The sequence below is a fragment of the Calliphora vicina genome, chromosome 2 (assembly GCF_958450345.1).
Source record: "Calliphora vicina chromosome 2, idCalVici1.1, whole genome shotgun sequence".
NCBI classification, from domain to species: domain Eukaryota; kingdom Metazoa; phylum Arthropoda; class Insecta; order Diptera; family Calliphoridae; genus Calliphora; species Calliphora vicina.
In genome coordinates, this window is record NC_088781.1 from 28961887 (window position 1) to 28985852 (window position 23966).

At 26.4% G+C, this 23966-nt stretch overlaps 1 protein-coding gene across 1 annotated transcript in view; it reads right to left on the minus strand.

Annotated features, from left to right (window-relative positions):
• The window catches only part of LOC135951521 (uncharacterized protein DDB_G0283357), a 256332-nt gene that overhangs the window by 15398 nt on the left and 216968 nt on the right, over positions 1 to 23966 (minus strand). The window contains exon 9 of the mRNA XM_065501184.1: positions 21267 to 21342. Coding sequence (XP_065357256.1) covers positions 21267 to 21342 — 76 coding nt within the window. The remainder of the gene's footprint in view (positions 1 to 21266; positions 21343 to 23966) is intronic.

Below are 23966 nucleotides of genomic sequence, written 5' to 3' on the forward strand. Positions count from 1 at the left end.
GGCTTTATACTTCAGTGTTTTGTCTTTCTAAGTCTGGCTACAAAATGTATGAGCTTTTGTGGTTTTTTGCAAAGAAAAAAAACAATAAATGTTTAAATACATTGGTCTTTTAAAAGAAACTACTGTAGTTTGTTTTGAGAACACTTAAAGAAAAGGGAGTAATTAGATTAAATGTTAAATAAAAATATTTAATAAAGAGTAAACATATCTTAAACATTATTAAATCTTAAACAAATCTTTATTTAATGCATTTGTTTAAAAAATATTTGAATTGAGCTGTTTGTTCCAAAGAATTTTACACAAATGGTAAATTTGAGCAACTTGACGTATGATTAATATTAATTACGACTTTTCTTGATGAATTGATTATAACTTCTACAATTTTTAAGAGATTTTGAAAATTTCAACTGGCAATAAAATAAAACTTTTGGATTTTAATAAATGATATTGTCAACATTATAGTTTAAAGAAAATTTCAAAATTTGAGTTTAAAATTCAATTTAATTATTTTTTTTTAAATACAAAATTTTGTTATTAATTTGTAATTTTATTATAATATTATGCATTACAATCTTTATTTTATGGATTTGTATCAAAAATATTAAAATTTAAGAAAATTTTAAATTTGTCTAACAAGACGTATGATTAATATTTATTACTACTTTTTGGCATAATTTGAAGTATAACTCTTAAATTTTTTAAGAGATTTTGAAAATTTCAAGTGTTAATGAATTAAAACATTTGAATTATTATAGAATATTAATATTTTCTTTAATATTGCTGAAAGAAAATGGCAAAATTTGAGATTTGAAATCAAATTTATGATATTTAATTTTCAATCATAAAAAATACATAATTTTGTTTAAAAGTAATTTTATTATAATATTATGTATTCACATCTTAAATTAATTATTATTTTATGCTTTGTATCAATGATTTCTAAACTATTCTAATGAAAAATTTATTTTTTTTAAAGAATATTGACAAATTCGAGTTGTAAATCAAAATTGTTTAATTTTATTAAAATTTTTGATATTAAAATTGTTTTATTAATATTGTCAATAGCTTAAAGAAAATTTAAAAATTTGAGTTTAAAATCCATTTTTTTTTTAAATACAAAATTTTCTTGTTAATTTGTAATTTTTTATTATAATAAATAATAGTATTACAATCTTTATTTAATGGATTTGTATCAAAAATATTAAAATTTAAGAAAATTTTAAATTTGTGTAACAAGACGTATGGTTAATATTAATTAGGACTTTTTTTCATAATTTGCTGTATAACTTTTAAATTTTTAAGAAATTTGAAAAATTTCATGTGTTAATGAATTAAAACATTTGAATTTTTATAGAATATTAATATTTCCTTTAATATTGCTGAAAGAAAACTTCAAAATTTGAGATTTGAAATCAAATTTTTGATATTTAATTTTCAATCATAAAAAATACATAATTTTGTTTAAAAGTAATTTTATTATAATATTATGTACTCACATCTTAAATAAATCATTATTTTATGCTTTGTATCAATGATTTCTAAACTATTCTAATGAAAAATTTATTTTTTTTAAAGAATATTGACAAATTCGAGTTGTAAATCAAACTTTTTAATTTTATTAAAATTTTTGTTATTAAAATCAAAAATAAATCTTTATTTAATGCATTTGTTTCAAAAACCATTGAATTAAGGAGTTTGTTCTAAAAAAATTTAGGAAATTGAAAAATTGATCCAACATGACGTATGATTAATATTAAATATTGATTTTTTGATAATTTTCTGTATTACATAACATTTTTTTTAGAGATTTTGAAGAGTATAACTTACAATAACTTAGATTTTAATAAAATATTAATATTGTCTAGATTATGCCTTAAAGAAATGGACAATTTTGAGTTGGAAATTTTTGATATTTATTTCTTGTAACATACAAAATAATTTTATTAATTTGTATGTTTATTTCACATTTTTTATATTACAATCAAAACTAAATCTTTATTTAACAAATTTGTTTCAAGAACCTTCAAATTAAGATGTTTGTTCTGAATAATTTAGACAAATTTAAAATTTCATCCAACATGACGTATGATTAATATAATTAAAGACTGTTTTGATAATTTTCAGTATAACTCCTAAGTTTTGTAAGAGATCTAGAACATTTCAACTGAGAATAAACTAAAACATTTAGATTTGGAATATTTCGAATGCTAATAAATTAAAATATTTAGATTTGTATAACAGTAACTCCATTTAGAAATAAATTTGCTGAGAAAATTAAAAAAAAAATCACAATTGAAATTAAATTATTAAAGAAAATGCCTGGAGAATATTGTTTATTTTTCATTTATTAGGCTATTGTTTATTATTCCTATTGTCTGAGTGTATTAGAAGTTCTCTGTGGTATTGTAACCTCAAAAGAAATATACATATGAAAATATTTCACAGACCTTCTCTACTATACATACATATGTAGATCTTAAACATTTACTTTAGCCAACAAAAACAATAAACAGGAGATAGAGTACCAAAGTCTTTAAAACCAAATTTGGTCAAAACATTAAAATATTTACTTGTACGTACAACTGCAAATACACATACTATACAAACGTAGATGTTAAGACCAAATAAATAAACAAAAAAAACAAATATATAAGGCAGACTTTATAAAAAGAGTGTGATTCAAAAAGAAGTGTTTCCTATTCAAAATTTTGATAAATATGAAATTAACATAGAAAACAGACATAACTCAGCTCTTTTTTATCATATAACACTGTGATAACTTTTTAAGTCATGGAAATATAATCATATACGGACAGCAGTATGTGATAAATGTTTTGCCCAAAGTCATGCACTTTATTTTTGATGGGTCCTCAAAGATTTAGGGCCTCGGTGTCATTTTTGCAAAAAAGTGATAATTTTCTCAGGCTCATATCTTGCAAACAGTTCGGAATTTTCATTTACTCTCTGAGGCAAAGTTGTAGCTCTTGTCATAAAGAACTGTGAAGTTGTGAACATATAAAATCAAAAAAACTTCATCTTAAAGAAATTCGAAATAATTTTTTTTAATCTGCCTAAAACTATGCTTTAGTTTATAATAATTTAATAGTTTCTTACTAACTTATATTGACCTAACTAAACGGTATTAAGAATCATTCCTAGGAAGTTCATATGTTCTAGAAAGTTGTTTATTGAAATCTTAGGTAAATTTTTGTATTTGATTGTTTCCTTGAAATTTGAACGGTTTGCTACCTATGGACCTGAACAAGGGAAAAAAGGTAAGAAATATCGAATTTTTTAAAGCTTTTTGCGATTTTGATCTTGAAGATGAAGTTTTTTTTGATTTTATATGTTTACAATGTTTGTTCTTTATGACAAGGGCTACAACATTGCCTCAGTGAGCCTGAGAAAATTATCACTTTTTTTGCAAAAATGGCACCGTGCCCAAATGGCCCATCAAAAAGTGCATGACTATGGGCAAAACTGGGAGACACGGGTCATTTTTTGTTTGTTTTTTTTTATAATGTAGAGGTGTCCGTATATGGTTATATTTGTTCGTGTTGCACTGTTTAACAGAGGGAAATCTAACAATAATGATGACCTTGAAATTATTTTAACATTTATTACCTTTATCACACAGGACGTATGATTAATATTAATTATGATATTTTTGATAATTTCCTGTATAACACCTAAAATTTTTAATAGATTTTAAAATTTTCAACTGATAATAATGGAAAACAGTTGGAGTTTTATAGAATATTAATATTTCTACATTTTAGCTTAAAAAAAATTAAAAACTTTTAGTTTGAAATCAAATTTTTAAAACTTATCTTTAGCATACAAAATTATGTCATTAATTTGTAATTTTATGATATAATTATATACTAAACTTTTAAATAAATCTTTATTTTATGCATTTGTATCAACATATTTAAATTTTTTCTATTTTTTATCTAGAATTTAACGAAAGTGATAAAGTTGACCAACATGTCATATGATTAATATTAATTACGTCATTTTTGATTATTTTCAGTATAACTCCTAAACTGTTTAAGAGATTTTGAAAGTTTTAATTGGTAATTAATCAAAACATTTGTATTTTAATAATATTATATTAATATCATCTACAATATAACTTAAGTAAAGAAAAGATTCGATTTTGAATCAAAATTTTTTACCATTCAACTAAATATTTTAACACTTCCCAAAAAGTAACACCCTTTTACTAAACATCCTCTAAACCATATATCTTCTATAAATTGTTGTAGATACAATAAATTCCACCCATCCTTTTCATCTGACAGCAAGCAGACATGTGTAAGTTCTTCTTCTGGTGTTTATAACGTGAATGAATATATTGGCATTGGACCACAAAATTTCTATTTGCAACATAAATAATTTATATTGTTGTAGGTTGCTTGTACCCATAATACATTCATGTTGATAATAATAAATTGTAAAAACAAAATTCTTAGTTTATTTATGAGCCTTTCTGAAGCGAGTATTACGTTTTCATGTAAGTTTTTCCGATATTATTATATATACTTTCAACATTTTTCAACATCAACACCATTAACATTTGCCCCTGCTACCATCTACTGCCACTACACCACCAATCAAACACTGTTTATTATTATTTTCCACAACAGCCATAATGCCACTTTTGTTGTTTAGGCCTGTTGTTAAATGAGGTGCTGCATAATATGTCCGTAAGTTATTGTTGGATTCTGTTACAAAAGGAAGCTAGCAAGTGTATGTCCTTTATAGTGTTTCTTCATCATTTAAGGTTGTGACATGGGGTTGTTATATTTTAACTATTATTTTATGCTTAAAATATTCATTATTTCAATAAATATTATTTATTATCAATGTGAGAAAAGCTATTAAATAAATATGTATTTAGTTAGTAGTAGTACTCCCAGGTAGAACTGCGTGTGTTTAATATTGTTTTTGCGTTGAATATTGCCAAAAGGACTTTATTAAATCTATTGTTAAGATGTTTGTTTGAATTGTGTTGTTATTGTTTTCTTTCTTCGGTTTTGGTTGCTGCAAGAATTATGTTATAAATCTTTTGTTTATTGTTAGTTATTGTTATTTAAAGGTTTCTTTGTTTCATTTATTAATATTTTTATGATTTCATTAAAAAGAAAAATTATTAATATTTTCATTTTAATAGATTTTTGACACTTGGAAGATTAAAAGGAGAAACTATGAATTATTAAGGGAGAAGAATTATATTGTCATGTTTAATTTCGTTGTTGTTTAGAAAGTTGAATAAAGAATTTTGGTAATTTGAACTAAAATGAAAGGTGTTTATTCCTATTGAGAAATTTTAAAAATTTAAAAATTTGTAAAATTTGTTTTTTTAACAAACAACATTTTATATTAAAATCCTAAATAAATCTTTATTTAAGGCATTTGTATAACAATTTTTCTGAATTTTTTGGAAGAAATTTATCCAACTTGACGTATGATTAATATTAATTGCAACTTTTTTAATAATTTACTGTAAACTCCTAAAATTTTGAAGATATTTTAAAAATTTCAACTAGTAATAATTTAAAACAATTGGATTTCACATCAATATTAATATTTTCTACATGATATTAATATTTTCTACATGATAGAAAAATTTCTGTTTGAAATCAAATTTTTAATTTTATTTTTTTACTTACAAAATTATGTTAACAATTTATTATTTTATTAGAATATAATTTATTAAAATCTTATAAGTGCGTAATTAAAATGTTAAATAAATCTTTATTAAAAGTATTGGCTTCAAAACCAATAAAATTATGCTGTTTTTTCTAAAGAATTTTACGAAAATGTTTAATTTGTCCTACATGAAGTATGATTAATATTAATAATGGATTTTTTGATAATTTTAAGTATAACTCTTAAATTTTTTAAGTGATTTCGAAAATTTTAATTGGTATTAAATTAAAATATTTGGATTTTAATAGAACACTTTTATATTCTACATTAAACTTAAAAGAAATTGATAAAATTTGAGTTTGAAATCTAGATTAAAAAAATTTTTTTCTCATACAAACTAAATTTTTAATTTGTAATATTATTCAAATGTGTTATAATAAAATTTAAATAAATCTTTATTAAAGGCATTTGTTTGAAAAGCTTTGAAATTGTTCTGTTGTTCTAAAGAATTTTACGAAAATGAAAAAATTGTCCTACATGACGTATGATTAATATTAATTATGGCTTTTTTCATAATTTGCAGCATAACTCTTAAATTTTTTAACTGATTTCAAAAATTTAAATTGTTATTAAATGAAAACATTTGGATTTTAATAGAATATTTGTATGTTCTACATTATAGCTCAAAGAAATTGATAAAATTTGAGTTTGATATTTAAATTAAAAAAAAAAATTTTAATAAAAAATAATTTTGTTGATTTCCAATATTGTTCAAATGTTTCATATTAAAATTAAAATAAATCTTTAATTGAAGACTTGTTTCAAAAATCTTCGAATTGGTCCGCTTGTTTAAAATAATTTTACGGAATTGATAAATTTTTCCAACATGACGTATGATTAATATTAATTACGACTTTTTTAATAATTTTCAGTATAACTCCTGAGTTTATCAAGAGATTTCGAAAATTTCAATTGGTAATAAATGAAAACATTTGGGTTTGTAATAGAATATTTATATGTTCTAAATTATAGCTACGAGAAATTGATAAATTTTGAGTTTGAAATCTATATTAGAAAATTAATTTTTTGTCATACAAAATATTGGGTATATCTTTTGAATACGGTTTTTGTTCTTAAAAACTTGTATGTAATTTTGCTACATATCTGTCATTTATTCTCATTTATCTATTGAGAATTATAGTGTAAACAATAAAGTTTTTTTTGCTTCAAAAAATATGGAATTGTTTGACAACAATTCTTGAATAAAATAAAAGCTAAAAATTTTGAAAATCCCGCGTTTTTACATCATACACCCATTAATTTGTAATTTTATTATAATATTATTTATTTAAATTTAAAAAAAGAACTTTATTTTATACATTTCTGTCAAAATTTATAAAATTGTTCTGTGTTTTTTCTAATGAAGTTTTTGAAAATGTTAAATTTGTTAAACATGACGTATGATTAATATTTATTAAGATTAGTTTTACATTTGTCCTTATAACTTTTGTAATTTTTAAAAGATTTTGAAAATTCCAAATGCCAATAAATTAAAATATTTCAGTTTATATAACAATATCAACGTTTAAAATAAATTTGCTCAAAAATTTAAAAAAATCACAATTTAAATTAAATAGTTTTCTTCACACCTTTAAATTCTAGTTTTATTTCACCTAATTAACACAGTTAATCACCAGAAATTACTAAATGTCTAAACACTTTTTATGCTAAACAAACTTTCATATTTATTCAATCAATCAATCAATCAGTCGGTCGGTCGGTCACAAATGAAAAACTTTTGTTGCAAATGGAAACACACAAAAAAAGATAACCGAAAACAACAACGACAGCAAAACCAAAGCCCTTTTAATAGCAATTGTATGGCATTGATGGCGAAAAGGAAATCCTTTAACAAAAGTTCATTAGAATATTTAACCACAACTTATGCCTTCAACAAAAGACCAATTCGCTCTCTCTCCCTATTTCTGTACGTGGTCAACAAATCTATGGTTTTGTTGTGTATGGAGTAAAGGGTAATGGAAAAATTAAATTCTATTGTTTTCCAAAAAGCACTAAAGCGAAATTCTCTCTAACCAACTGTTTTAAGGCATTTTAGCATAATGAGTGTGTGTATGTGTTTGCGTGTGCAGGTAAATATCTGTAAGATAAAAGGTTCAATGAAAAACCTCAATAAAATCCACAAATAAACGCGCAATTTCAACTACTTTTTTTTCGCAAAATACAAATGTATGTGAAGCGCACATTAAGAAGGCTCGCAAAATCGAATAAATTTGAAAAGTATATTTTTGTCATTTTGATTTAGATCATACACAGCTGAAAAAATGTATCTTACAATTCAATAAATTTTTATTTTAATATCGAAAACATTTTTTGGTTCCACACTAAAGGGGCCACACAAATGTACTTATATAGTACATTTATATATAAGAGTACATAGATATATAAGAGAAATGCTTAAAAAGTAGCATAAAGTGTGACATTACATATCCAATCTGTTTAAAACTAGCAACTAGTAGGGGATATAAGTTTGAAAGCATTGTTTAACCGGAAACAAATTTAAAGACTAGTTGAGCCACAGTGTAACTAAGATAGGCAGGTTTTGTTTTGAAAATTTTCATATTTTTCCAATCGGTACTACTGTGCGTTTATATGGAAATTGTCGGAATGGCGAAGGTGTAATTGAATGACTGCTATTCATCAAGGATTATTCGAGCATAGAATTGTAATAAATACAAGTGTTTGTGTATGTCTATTCGTAGGTTTTGTATAGTGTAACAAACAATAGTTTAAACAGAAATATTGTCTGTTTCTCATTGCACAGTACAACACATGATTTTGGGACTCAATTCTGACAATTGCACGTGAAAGTAGCCCCAAAAATAAGAACTTCTGCATCATTAGTTTTGTCAAGTTGGCTGCCGTAATAATTTAATGACCATACGAATTTTTTTTCCTCAAGGTGGATTTTTATCACTTTTTCTATATTTTAGCACGGTTATATCTCGTATACCGTACGGAATATCTCTTTTGTGGCTGAAGCAAAGTTGTAGATATTGAATAGTAGGAAAAAAGTACGGAACATACCTACCCGAAAAAGGTGCACCCAGTGCCTTAAAAATCGCAAAAATGCCCATTTTTTAACCAATTTTTCACCTTTTTTGCTCAATAACTGGATTACAAATCCAATTATGGACCGATCACCATGAAATTAGGTCATGTGATTTGTAACTATATGAAAGTTATTAATCATGAATTTTGTATGTATACCATCATTTTTAACAGATTTATTCACTTTAAAGTGATTTTCGGAAGCGGGTCTTATATGGGAGCTATGAATAATTATTGACCGATCATAATAAAATTTTTTGACATGAATTTTATATATATAAAACTTATTTTGAGCGAAATTTGTGTAGATACATATATAAATTAAACATTTATGACCGATAAAGTCCAATTTCGGGAGGGCATTTGTATGGGGGCTAAGTGAAATAATGAACCGATTTCAGCCAATTTCAACAGGCTTCATCCTTGTGCCGAACAAATTATATGTACCAAATTCCTTTATGATCGGTCCATAATTTGTCATAGCTCCCATATAAGACCCGCTTCCGAAAATCACTTTAAAGTGAATAAATCTGTTAAAAATGATGGTATACATACAAAAGTCATGATAAATAACTTTCATATAGACACAAATCACACGACCTAATTTCATGGTGATCGGTTCATAATTGGATTTGTAATCCAGTTATTGAGCAAAAAAGGTGAAAAATTGGTTTAAAAATGGGCATTTTTGCGATTTTTAAGGCACTGGGTGCACCTTTTTTGGGTAGGTATGTTCCGTACTTTTTTCCTACTATTCAATATCTACAACTTTGCTTCAGCCACAAAAGAGATATTCCGTACGGTATACGAGATATAACCGTGCTAAAATATAGAAAAAGTGATAAAAATCCACCTTGAGGAAAAAAAATTCGTATGGTCATTAAATTATTATGGCAGCCAACTTGACAAAACTAATGACGCAGAAGTTCTTATTCTTGGGGCTACTTTCACGTGCAATTGTCAGAATTGAGTCCCAAAGCAATGAACTGAAAAATGTTGTACTGTGTTGTGGAAAGTTAAAAGTGTCGAAAAACTTTCTATGAAATTCATACGGAACAGAATATTCAGCCCAATTATGAATAGAAAATCCGCGGGAATTTTTTCTCTTTACCGATTTTTCCTCCCGCGGATTTTTTATTCATAATTGGGCTGATAAATTTGTCCAACATATGACATATGAGTAATATTAATTATGACGTTTTTGATAAACTGCAGAATAATTTGTTAAAGAGATTTTGAAAATTTCTACTGGCAAAGAATTCAATCAAACATTTAGATTTTACAGGAAATAAAACAAATTTAGTTTGGAATCAAATTTTTAAAATTTAATTTTTGAATTATTATTTTGAATTATAATTTGGAATTTTTTATTAAATAAATCTTAGCTTTAGGTATTTGTGTAAATTTGTCTGTTTGTTCCAAAGAATTTTATGAAAGCGATAAAATTGTTCAACACGACGTATGATTAATATCAATTACGGCTTTTTTAATATTTTTCAATACAACCCCTAAAATGTTTAATTGATTTTGAAAATTTCATATCGCACTAAATTAAAGCATTTGAATTTCAATAGAATATAGAAATTTAGAATAGAATAGAAATTTTCTACGATTTCAGTTTGAAATCAAATTTTTAAAATTTATTTTTTTAACCTACAAAATTATTTTATTAATTTGTAATTTTACATAATATTATATATTAAAGTTTTAAACAAATCTTTACTTTAGATATTTGTGTCAAAATGTTGCCTGTTTGTTTCAAAGAATTTTATGAAATTGATAAAGTTGTCCAACAGTACATATAACACAGTGCAACACGAAAAAATATAACCATATACGGACACCACTATGCGATAAAAGACCAAAAAATAATGTCCCGTGTCTCCCAGTTGTGCCCAAAGTCATGCACCTTTTTTATGGGCCAACAAAGATTTGAGGCATCGGTGTAATTTTTGCAAAAAAGTGATAAATTTTTCCAGGCTCATATCTTGCAAAAAGTTCGGAATTTTGATTTACTCTCTGAGGCAAATTTTTAGCCCTAAAGTTTTTTGCATTATTGATCTTGAAGATGAAGTTTTTTTGATTATATATGTTCACAATTTTTGTTATTTATGACAAGGGCTACAACTATGCCTCAGAGAGTAAATAAAAATTCCGAACTGTTTGCAAGATATGAGCCTGAGAAAATGATTACTTTTTTGCAAAAATTACACCGGGGCCCCAAATATTTGGGGGCCTATAAGAAAGGTGCATGACTTTGGGCAAAACTGGGAGACACGGGTCTTTTTTTGTCTTTTATCACGTACTGGTGTCCGTATATGGTTATATTTCCGTGACTTAAAAAATTACACACAGTGTAATTAATATTATTTAAGACTTTTTGATACTTTTAAGTATCCTATAATGTTTAAACGATTATGAAAAATTTAGCTCGTGATGAATAAACCAATTAGATTTTATTATAATATCATCTTCTACAATATATGTAGCTTCAAAAAAATGTAAAAATTTGAGTTTGAAATCAAATTTCTAAAATTACTTTTTTTTATCAAACATAACTGTTTTAATAATTTTTAATTTTATTATAAGATTATATATTCATATCTCAAATAATTCTATATTTTATGCGTTTGTATCAGAAATTTTAAATTTTTTCTGTTTGTTCTGTAGAATTTTACTAAAGTGATAAATTTGTCCAACATGACGTATGAGTAATATTAATTACGACATTTTTGATAATTTTGAGTATAACTCCTAAAATGTTAAAATGATTTTGAAAATTTCTACTGGTAATAAATTAAAAGAATTGGATTTTAATAGAATACTAACATTTTTTACAATATAGCTTCAAGAAAATGTAAAAATTTGAGTTGAAATCAAATTTTTTACAAACAAAATTTTTATCAAACAAATTAATTTTAATAATTTGTAGTTTTTTTTATAAGATTATATGTAAAAGTTTTAAATAAATCTTTATTTTAGGCATTTGTGTTAAACATTTTAAAATTTTTCTATTTGTTCTAAAGAATTTTATGAAAGTGATAAATTTGTCCAACATGACGTATAATTAATATTAATTACGAATTTTTTGATAATTTTCTTCATAACTCCTAAAATGTTTAAATGATTTTGAAAATTTCTACTAGCTGTAAATTAAAACATTTAGATTTTAATGCAGTATTAATGTTTTTTCATAGCGATCTTAAGAAAATGGCAAAATTTCAAATTTAAATTAAATTTTTAAAATTATTTTTTATTTATAAAACAAATTAATTTTAATCATTTGTATTTTTTTATAATAATTCTTTATTTTATTTAATTGTGTCAAAAAGTTTTAAATTTTTCTGTTTGTTCTGAAGAATATTCCTTCCCATTTTATCAATTATCTTCCAAATATTTATTAATTCTCCCTGTTTACCACAAAAAAAAACTCTTTTGTAGCCAGCAATTTAATAATTTTATTTAAAAAATCGAATACAAATTGTTATTTTAGGTCTTTATAACCAACAGACATACAATATTACACACGCTTATTCATAGTACCTACGAAGTATGTAAATTTTTTTAGAGGGCCTTATTTGAAGTGCTGTCAAAGTTTAAATGTCAATATTAGTAAAACAACCAACCACAATATTGACTACCCATCTGCTTGTTTTTCTAACTACCAAGTAACCGTGACGCGTCTAAAAATATTATCATCTATGTATGTAAATTTACAAAAATTTACTCATCGATGTCGATGTTATGGCATGGAAATTTTTACACTATACACGTAGTTATACAATTTTTTGGTTGGCTTATTGTTGTTTATATTTCTTTTCTAACCATGCGACTTTAGCCAAGAGTTGGCCTTTGACGCCATTGTGTATTTAATTTGTATGTGCATATTTTATAAAATAACGTTACAAATAGATATATAAAATTTGTTAAATTTACGTATTTTTGTCATATATTTTTTTGTTAATTGTAATTGTTGTGTTTTGTTACAGTGAGTAAAGGAAGGACTGACAGACTGACTGGTGGTTTGATTTTAGACATTTACATAATGTAGGGAAGAGTATTATGATATCAATATTTTGGGTTAAAAATTCATTATTTAGAAATTGCTGTTGTTGTCATATGAGAATCTATTAGTTAAGGTTGATGAGTTTTTGTGAAAAAAGTAAAAATTTTTGTTTAGGTTTCTTTTTAAATCCTGGCTAGTGCCAAGCAGTATCAGGATACATTTTAATCGTTATAATACCAATGATTTCCCTGAGATATTTTATGTTCTAAATCGATTTAGCTAAGTCTGTTTGTCTGTGTGTGTAAATCAGGCTCATGTCTAAAATACACAACCAAAGTTAAAGAGATTTGTTGGAAATGTTTATCATTGTCCTAAGCAGATGGGTATTGAAAATCTGCCAAATCGGTTCAGTAGACAAAAAGTTATAGATAAAAATGTGAACAAATTCACCCACACCCAGCAACAGTGGTGTCGCTCGGGAAAAATGTGGTAATCGTATAGGAGGACATAGGCGATCAGAAAATAATATTTGTGAACAACTAGTTAGAACGCATGGTGTAATACAGGGTGTCAAAGTCGACCACCTCAGGTTTGAAGAATTGTGTAGCAAAATAAATTAATTATCAATTATTTCTCTTAGTTATTTCTTATAATTTAAAAGATATTTAAGTTTAGATTTTGAAATATTCGTTTTTTACCTCGACTTTGTTTTCTTTTTTGCAATTATCTTCGATAATTTTCTGCCTTAATGCCTATAATAGCATCATTATTTGCATTTCAATTAAACTCTGGCATATTTCAAATGTACGTGCAATTATTGACCATAAAACAAAATTACCAAATAAGTTTTCATTTAAAAGAGTATTAACTACATACAATTTTATAAAATATCATAAAATTTATACCATAAACTGACTGGGAGTATTAATATTAAATTTTTCACGCCACAACATGGCCGCATATTTTTGCTAACACACATAAAAATATATAGAGAATAAAATGTGGGAAAAAAATTTTAACAAATACGAATACAAATTCCTCTAAAACCATTAAATATTTACAAATAATGTTCAATATTCATGGATTTGTGTAAATATTTACCAATATTCAAATTTATGGAATTCAGCACGAATACACTCTCTTGTCAAATATAATTATTGTTGTTGTGTTTTTCTTTTTTGTTTTCTTTTGCTGCAATTCTTTTGTAGTTGTAGCTGCTGAATATTTTTGTGACAAACAACAATGAGTGGATTTTTTTTCGTTGTGTGTCTAAATGTAAACAAACAGAAATTTTAAAAGGTTATTCTTAAAAATATGCTGATTTTCCATTAAACAACAGCTGGACATGACATCAACAACTAATATAGATTTTTAGTTATTTGTATGAGTGTGAGTAGATTTTTATTATAGCATACTTTAGGGAGGGTAAATTTTTGGTACAATTCAAATTACTAACTTTAAAAGTTTTGAGCAGCCTTAAATTTTATATGCTACGAGGAAACTTTGAAGCAAGTATAGGGAATATTGAGTGAAATTTTAAAGAATTTCTCAAAAATGGCATATTCAGCTAATTTTTATTTTCAAGGAAAATGTTCTTTCTCAACTCCTGTGAAGCTACAATGAATGTTTATTACAAAGGTCAACAGGTCAAATTTTGTTAAAATGAACGAATTCACTTAATTGTGGATAAATTCGAAAGGAATCAATCGATATTTATCATCCACATCTCATTTCGTTGCTATTATATGTGGCTTTACGATAAAGCCGTTTTCGATTTTTAATGATTTTTTTAAAACAAAAAAATTAGCTATTTTCACGAAAAAAAATTATTTTCTGCTTCAATTTGTTATTATAACTCCGAAACAACAGAGCCGATTGAAAAGCAATATATATGTGAAAATGTCTACATAGCATGGGGAAAATGTTTTCAGAATTTAATCAATAGAAAGACGAACATTAACTACTCAATTTTATGTATATCAAACAAAAAACTAAAATGTTGTGAAAATGAGCGAATTCACTTAATTGTGAATAAATTCAAAAAGAATCAATCGATATTTATGATCGATTCCTCATTTTGTTCCTATTACATATGACTTTGCGATAGATTAATAAATCTGTACAATTTCTGCCGTTTTCGATTTTTAATAATTTTTTTAAAACAAAAAAATTAGCTATTTACACGTAAAAAAAATTTTTTTTGCTTCAATTTGTTATTATAACTCCGAAAACACTGAGCCGATTGAAACGTAATATATAAACGGATTAACGGTTATATAAATCTTAATTTTTCTAAGTTTCTTTTAATATTATTGAACTAACCCTTTTTAAGTTATCATTAATTATATGGAGAAAAGTCTAAAAAAAAAAAATATAATTTTACTTAATTTTTTTTTTAAAAAAACCTCTCCATAGCATTTAAAACTGGAACCACAATACACAAAAATTGTGTAGTGGTTTAAAAAACCTTAATATTTTTTCGATTTTGTAGCCTTGTATTAAATAATTGCACCAACTAAAACGAAAAAATGTACAAATTCTAAAACTTTTTAAATAGTACCAATTGTTCTCATCATTTGGCATTCACCATCAACTGCTATAAAGACCTCTATCTCACTTTCTCCCCCCAGTTACTCCCCCTCAAATGGCTGGTATTTGAAAATTATGTCATCGTTGTTTTTCTATAAATTTTATTTGTGTGGGAAGGTAGACAAATTTATTTTGGAATTTCTATTAAAGCCATTATGCCAAAGTAAGTAAGTGTGAGTGAATTTATATTATAGAATGTGTTTGTGTCTGTGTTATGTAGAAAATACTATATTCTGACTTGTACATAAATTCTATTGTTTGTATTTGAAAATGGTATTAGAAATTGTTGTTTCAATTGTTGTTGTTGTTACTATTATTGCAGTTGTTGTTTTTAGTTATTGGTTGTAGTTATTGTTGTTATTGTTATTATGATTAGGAAATATTAGATTGTTATCGCATCCTGTTCAGTTAGTTCGAACAGTCAATATGCTATTTTGCATTACTTGTTATACTAGTTAGTGTTACTACATACTGTTATTATACACGCTACCATTTGCTGGGTGGTATATTAGAGTGTTTAAGATTTTTGTAACATTTCAATTAATAGTCAAAGGAGAATATTCAAAAATGTCGATAATTAATTCGGTAAGGTAATAAATCTTTTTCTTGTAAACTCCTACTCCGATTGCAAAGGGCAATACGAACATTTCCTACAGAAGGACATACGTTTTTTGAAAATGAAATCTGTGATCACTAGGGTATTCGAATTATTCGATTTTTCTCTTGCTCGAATAAAACGAATAATTCGAATAAGAGATTTTAACTTTTTCGAATAATTCGATCACACGTTTAAAATTAATCGAATTATTCGAATAATTAAATTTTTTTTTTTTAAAAGTAAAGAATGAAGTTTTGATGTCGGTTTTTTAATATTTTATTGTTAAAGAAAAACAAAAAATAACGTTAATGTTAATGTTAACAATTCAAGTATTGATAATGTTAAAAAATATTCGAAAATAAAGTCCCTCATTAAATTTTCAACTGAAATATTCTGATCAGATTAACTTCAGAACAATCTACAAAACAATTGACTAGCAAACCCTTTAGTTTTCATTTTGGAGCTATGCTTTAAAAACTTTGAGCTAGTTGGACGTGATCCTGAATTCAAATACAATATAAACGTATTAAGAACTTTTTTATATCGTTCATTAATTCGGGTTTTAAATTGAGTAACTAATTCTTTAGTAAATTAATTATTCGCTATTTCTAAATTATTTATAACAAATTGTATTATACATCAAGCTCTATCAACGTTGCCGAATCTTTGCTTAATAAAGTGGTCTTGGGGAATTACACAATAAAGTTTGATATCATTGTCAGTGAACGTGGCTAATTTGCATGATTGATGCATTTACAAATACGAAAAAAGTTTATTACCATGTTAGACAAAGATGTTCAACGATGTTTAAAATCATGTATAAAGCTACGTTTGCACGATTGTCAGATCATACAACGTTGTCAGAAAAATGCTCAGAAAATGGTTAACACAACCATGTGAACTTATGTTGAAACATATGGTTGTTAACCATTTATTGAAAATTTTTCTGACAACTTTGTAAGATCTGACAACAGTGTATCAGAGTCCTAAGGCGAACTCCATACTTTTCTTGCAACAAAACGATAGTTTGCAATATTTGTGTTCACTTATATACATATATTTTAAGATCATGGCCTTCATCTATTTCAATGGAATCATTATAAATGTCATCCTCAACAACACTTTCGACGACCGTTCTAAAATCACATTCTCCTCACATTCAACTCCACTTTAATCTAAGTTAAAATTTTGATTATTAATTGCGATTCTTCTAATATTTCGCCAGCTAAATAACAAATATTTTATTCCGTAACTTTTATTTTCATTGGTTCAAGTCCTAAGTTAAAAATTTTGAAAGATTTGTTTTTAGAATTGCAACTTCTTGCAGTAATATTTATATATTTATAGAAGGAGCTATCGAAACACTCATCTACAGTGATCGAAAGTTCCTTTGTATTTAGTTATTTGTCGAATTTCAGAATCAATACAATTTTTGTGAGTCATTATTACTTATTTAAATTTGAAATTATGAAACACTTTAAGCTATTTAATAAATTTAAATATATGTGAACATTTATTCGTTTCATTCGATTATTCTACATAAAATTGTTCGAATTATTCGTTATTCGAAAATGACCATTTTTAAATTGTTCGAAGAATTATTCGTAAGAAATTATTCGATTAATCGAACGATCATTAGTCGAATAAATACCCTAGTGATCACCCAGTTGAAATACAAGGTGAGATATAGGGTGTCAAATTCGATCGTCTCTAGTTTGCAAAAATGTATGAACAGATTTCATATAAAATTTTTTAAAGCAAGTAGTAAAGTAATGCAAATCCTGTTTATTTTTATAATGGTGTTTTCTTTTCAGGCGTAAATTATGCCTTTAGTCTGCCTTTTACCTTTTTTTGTGTTCTTTTCTGAAAAACCTTTGACCCCAAAAATATGCTACATGTTTTACCCTCAATTTTATCAAAGGATTAGAAAAGCAGCACTTTTTAAACAGCTGTTCTTGTTAATGATTTTCAAGTTCGTTTGTATTAATGAAATAGTTCTGGTATTTTTTGATTAAAAATGTTAAATATGGAAGCAGAAAGTATAGTTTTAGAATATTTAAAAGATAAATAAAAGAAAATGACAGAAATTGCAATGATTTTTAATACATATTGAAACATTTAAAACAGTAAGAAAAAACCGTACAAAATATATAAATGTCTCTACGAAATACGTTAAATTTACCTATACATTTGTGTAGGCGGGGACGGAAAGGATTATATTCTAGTTAATCAATAATTAATGCCAGTATAGGGCACTTAATAATTCCCCTATAACTAATAAAATACTATTACTATTATACATACATTTGTTTCTTTATTGTACATATGTATGAAGTAGTCGTATTTTATTGTTCTCTTGTTGAAATCAATTGTTGTGGATGTTTTATTTTTGTTTGTTAAACTTTTGAACTCTGTATTGGTCAGTTATGGCAAATTATGTTTATTCTTTTTTGTGTGTACATACAGTACAAACATTTTATGTATTTGAATATATATTTATTTATGTTGACCCTTAACTACATTACAATTGTAGGAAAAAAAATTACAATATACATTGTGTAGAAATAAAATAATATAGAAAACTAATACATTAATGAATAAGTATTTAAATATTAATAATAAAACAATTGTAATTTAGTATAGTGTAGAGTTATATATTATAGTTCAGAGAAGAGTATGTATGTCTGTCCATGAGGGTACGTAATTTTGAAGAAAATTCAATGAAATTGAGCCCAGGAGCTTGTTCTGGCACAAATAGTTACAAAACATCACAAATCCAAAAATAACTGCATATTTTCAGGCTTATTTAGAATTGCTTAATGCATAAGTACATATTTACTATTGTGGGCTCTATTTGCATTTTTTATACCCTTCACCTTCGTGAGAAGGGTATATATAAGTTTGTCATTCCGTTTGTAATTTCTACATTTTTCATTTCCGACCCTATAAAGTATATATATTCTGGATCCTTATAGATAGCGGAGTCGATTAAGCCATGTCCGTCTGTCTGTCTGTCCGTCTGTTAGTTGAAATCAATTTTCTGAAGACCCCAAACATCTTCGGGATCCAAATTAATATAGACAATATGGATATCTAATAATAGATATTTCAAAGTCCATTGCAACGATGTAGATAAGGCTATAGTAAGTTGGACCTACAATGGGTCAAAATCGGGAAAATATTTTTTGACCCGAATTTTTTTTTCTTATTTTTTTTTCAAAAAAAAAAATTTAAAAACAATTTTTTAAAAAAATTTGAAAAAAACTTTTTTTAAAAAAAATTTTTGAAAAACAAAAAAAAAAAAAATTTGTTTACCTAAAAATATTTAAAAAAATGTATTTTAAAGTATAATTTGGTGAAGGGTATATAAGATTCGGCACAGCCGAATATAGCTCTCTTACTTGTTTGATTTTCAATGTTCCCAAGGTCTAGAATTTTCCGTCATCTAAACTATTTTCAAATTAGCAAAATCTAAACATTATCCGATTTTGGTAAAATTTTCAGCATTTGGTTTTAAGATGACGAATAATAATTTTAGACCTTTGGAACATTGAAAATCTCAAGTATCGAAACAAATAACTATTCTACAACAGTTTATGTGTTTAATCCTCGTTTAGTATTTATCAGAATCGAGAAAAAGTTAACTTGTCGCTCAGTTGGTCTCAAAGTTTCGTGACTAATCAATGTTAATATCGATTGAGATTTGTTTACTATTACATTTCATTTATTACATTTACCTTTTGAAAAATAGAATTATTCGATATTGCAAACATGATCGAAAAACAAGTAAGAGAACTATATTCGGCTGTGCCGAATCTTATATACTCTTCACCAAATTATACTTAAAAATATTTTTTTTTTTAAAAATTTTTAGTTCCATCGTTGCAATGGACTTGGTAATATCTATTATTAGATATCCATATTGTCTATATTAATGACTTAGTAATCCAGATATAGATAAAAATAGGCTAAAAATCGAGTTGGTCCCGGTTTTTTCCTTATATCTCAGCCATTTGTGGGCCGATTTTGTCGATTTTAAATATCAACCGAGCCGGAAGAATTCAAGATATATGTATTGATGTATGAATCATGGATGCAGGTTATTTGGGGGCTACGGAAAGTTGATTTAAACATACAGACGGATAGACGGGCATGGCTATATCGACTTGTGGGGTCGCAAATGAAAAATGTAGAAACTACAAACGGAATGAAAAACTTATATATACCCCTGCCACTCATGGCGAAGGGTATAATTATCAGTTATTTTACGAACATATATTCGAGAATTATTCGTATTTGCGAAGTATCGATTGTTTAGTTGGGTAGATGCATAAAATAAGAAAAGATACCCCAAAATAAACTGCATACTTTCAGGCTTATTTAAAATTACTGAATGCAGAAATATTTCATTTTATATTTTCACAAGAAAATTGTTATAATGTATTCTTTAATGTTGGTTAATAATTAAGAAATCTTTTGTATTGCTTTTTTCTTAACAATCACAAAATGAGCAGCTCAATTTCAATGCAATTGATTATATTTAAAAGCAGAAAAGACGTGATGTACGAGTAATGGCCACAATGATTTTTTTTATATGCACCTTATAAAATTTTTGCTTATTTTAAAAGTCTTTTTAAATAACGAAATCCATTTACTTATCAAGCGTTTAACATTTAAGACAAACTACTGGCCGGCACATCGTTAATGTCTGACTGACAGTCAACAGAGACTGTGACCAGAAACTGATTGAAAATACATATATTTTTTAACACAATTTCAACGCGAAATTAATTCAATACAAATAAAATCACAGACATTACACAGCAAACTTACATACATACATAACTACAAAAGAACAAACAGAAAAAGATAAAAAAAATTAAATATTATCAACAATTAAAATATTTTTAAATGAAATGTCATGGGAAATCGATTTGATTTCTCATCGTTATTTATCGTAGACCATTAAAAGTGAATGATGAAACAGAAAATGAAATCACTTAAAAATGGCTAAAGGAATAAAAAAAATTGCACATCACATAGTTATACAAAAAAATGAAATGAAAAAAGTAACAGTCTCCAGATAAAGATCTCTGAATGTCTGAGTGTCTATCTGTCTGTAAGTCTATATGACTGTTAGTTGCATTGGGGAATATAGCGTAACAGTTGCAGAAATAAAATTGAAATTGAAATAAGAATTTACGTTAATACCGATGTAATATATGTACATACATACATACGTACTTACGTTTATGCTAGTATAAGTATAAATAAATTTCATTTACTTACAAATTGATTCCATCGTATCCAGCACCCAGGCCCACATGATCAATGCCAGCGACACGCTTAATGTGATTTATATGAGCTGCGACGATGATGATGGCAATGATGTTAAATAAACCAAGAAATAAATATTCCATCCCACCAAAAACGCAGCAGAAATAAAAATTGCCAGAAAAATACAGCCAAATAACGTTGACACACACAGTACAGTGTAAAAAGCGTTGGCAAAGTAGGCAAGCAAAGTGCCAGTCCAGCGTAACCAATCAGCAGTCATAGATGCAGCAAACAGCAGTAGCAGCATCATTTAATATCATCAGCAACATTGCAGTAAGTTGATTGTTATGCGTTCAAGATGAATCAGCAACAAGAAAATTTGCATAATGCAATTGAATATTCGAGTTGGTTTTGTTTTTTTGTTTTCACCCAAGATTTTTCATAAGAAAATTGGTTGCAAAATTAAATGAAGTTCAATGTACCATTATAAAATAATGAATTTTTGTTGGCGTGAATAAAAAAAAAGTTGTATAAGTAGCAGCAGCACCATGAAAATAGAAAAGATAAAAGACAATATACAAATTAGATTATATTTATTATGGAAAAACGGATATAGTTATTGAGCCATTCATTGCGAATGAATTCTTGTGAGATTTGACAAGGCAACTATTAATTGAGATGATTTTTTTAGGAAATTTTTAAATTTTTTGCAAAAAAAAATATATAAAGAGAAGGTCTAAGTGTTAGCAGGAATTTGTATTTGACCTAGTTATATTTAATACTTGTTATACTCTACACAATGAGTGGTAAGTTTATCATTCGGTTTGTAATTTCTAAATTTTTCATTTGCGAATCCGTAAAGTATATCGAAGGTCTATATTCAAAAACACAATTTTTTTAAGATAAAAAACGCAACTTTTTCAAGATAGACAGATAACAACGTGTGTAATTTTTTGAGTCCCGTGTTTCCCAGTTTTGCCCAAAGTCATGTACTTTTTTTATGGCCCCCAAAGATTTGGGCCTCGGTGTCTTTTTTGCAAAAAAGTGATAATTTTCTCAGGCTCATATCTTGCAAACAGTTCGGAATTTTGATTTACTCTCTGAGGCAACTATGAAAGTTGTAGTCCTTGTAATAAAGAACAAAAATTGTGAACATATAAAATAAAAAAACTTCATCTTCAAGATTAAAATCGCAAAAAAACTTAAAAAAAAATCGATTTTTTACCTTTTTTCCCCTGTTCAGGTCCATAGGTAGCAAACTGTTCAAAATTCAAGGAAATAATCAACTACAAAAATATACCTAAGATCTCAATAAACAACTTTCTATGAACTTCCAAGGAATGATTGTTAACACCGTTTAGGTAGGCAAAAAAAACTATTAAAGTATTATAAACTAAAGCATACTTTTAGGCAGCTTAAAAAAAAATTATTTCTAAATTTATTGCGAATGAAAATGGAAAAATTTCCCGAATATCTGGCTAGACATGAAACCGTAATATACCATTATCACAACAAGTAAGAAAGTATGGTCGATCAAGCCCGACCATATAATACCCTACACTAAGTAAAAGAGCAAAAACATTTTTCTTTTAAAATTTCAATAATTTATATTTTTGAGTGATTTTCGGAAGTGGGCCTTATATGGGGGCTATGACTAATTATGGACCGATCACCATGAAATTAGGTCGTGTGATTTATGTCTATATAAAAGTTTACTATGTTGAATTTTGTGTGTATACCAACATTTTTAAGCGATTTATGCACGTTAAAGTGATTTTCGGAAGCGGGTCTATATGGGAGCTATGACTAATTATGGACCGATCGTAACAAAATTTGGTGACATGAATTTTGTATATATAAAACTTATAAATTAAACATTTATGACCCATAAAGTCCAATTTCGGAAGGACATTTGTATGGGGGCTAGGTGAAATAATGGACCGATTTCAGCTAGTTTCAACAGGCTTGTTCCTTTAGCCGAAAAAACTATATGCACCAAATTTTATCGAAATATATTCTAAATTGCGACCTGTACTCTGCGCGCAAGGTTTACATGGACAGCCAACCAGACGGACGGACGGACATCGTTTAATCGACTCAGAAAAACATTCTAAGTCGATCGGTATACTTTAAGGTATTAGACTAATAATTTTGGTCGTTACAAACATCTGCACAAACGCATAATACCCTCCCCACTATGGTGGTGTAGGGTATAAAAAGATAGAGGGAAATAAATGTGTAACTTCTAAACGGGGTTAAGTTTTGAATTTGGAACTCATGAAATCGAAATGCATTTTATTGAGTTTTGGTCAAGATACAAATTTTTCAAATTGAAATAAAATTTTTATTTATGAATATTTTTTAATGGAATTTTACAAATATGTAGATTTTTCTATTGAAAATGGAAAAATAAAAACAAATTTTGAAATTTTGTTATCAGGAGCCCAACAAAAAATATGATTTTTTAGTTTTTTGACCATAATATCTATACCAGACTAGGGGCTATCAGAACCCTTTACAACATAATTAAGAACATATTGGGCCATCTAATCTGAGTTACTATATTTTGATATCGACTATGCAATTTGAGAATTTTTTCCCTAAAGTTGAATTTTATAAGAAAAATAGGTGTTTTTTGGATGGATCTGGTGCCTTCGGTATCAACAATTTTAATTTTTTTTATAGCTTCCAAAAAGTATAAATTCTTTATAC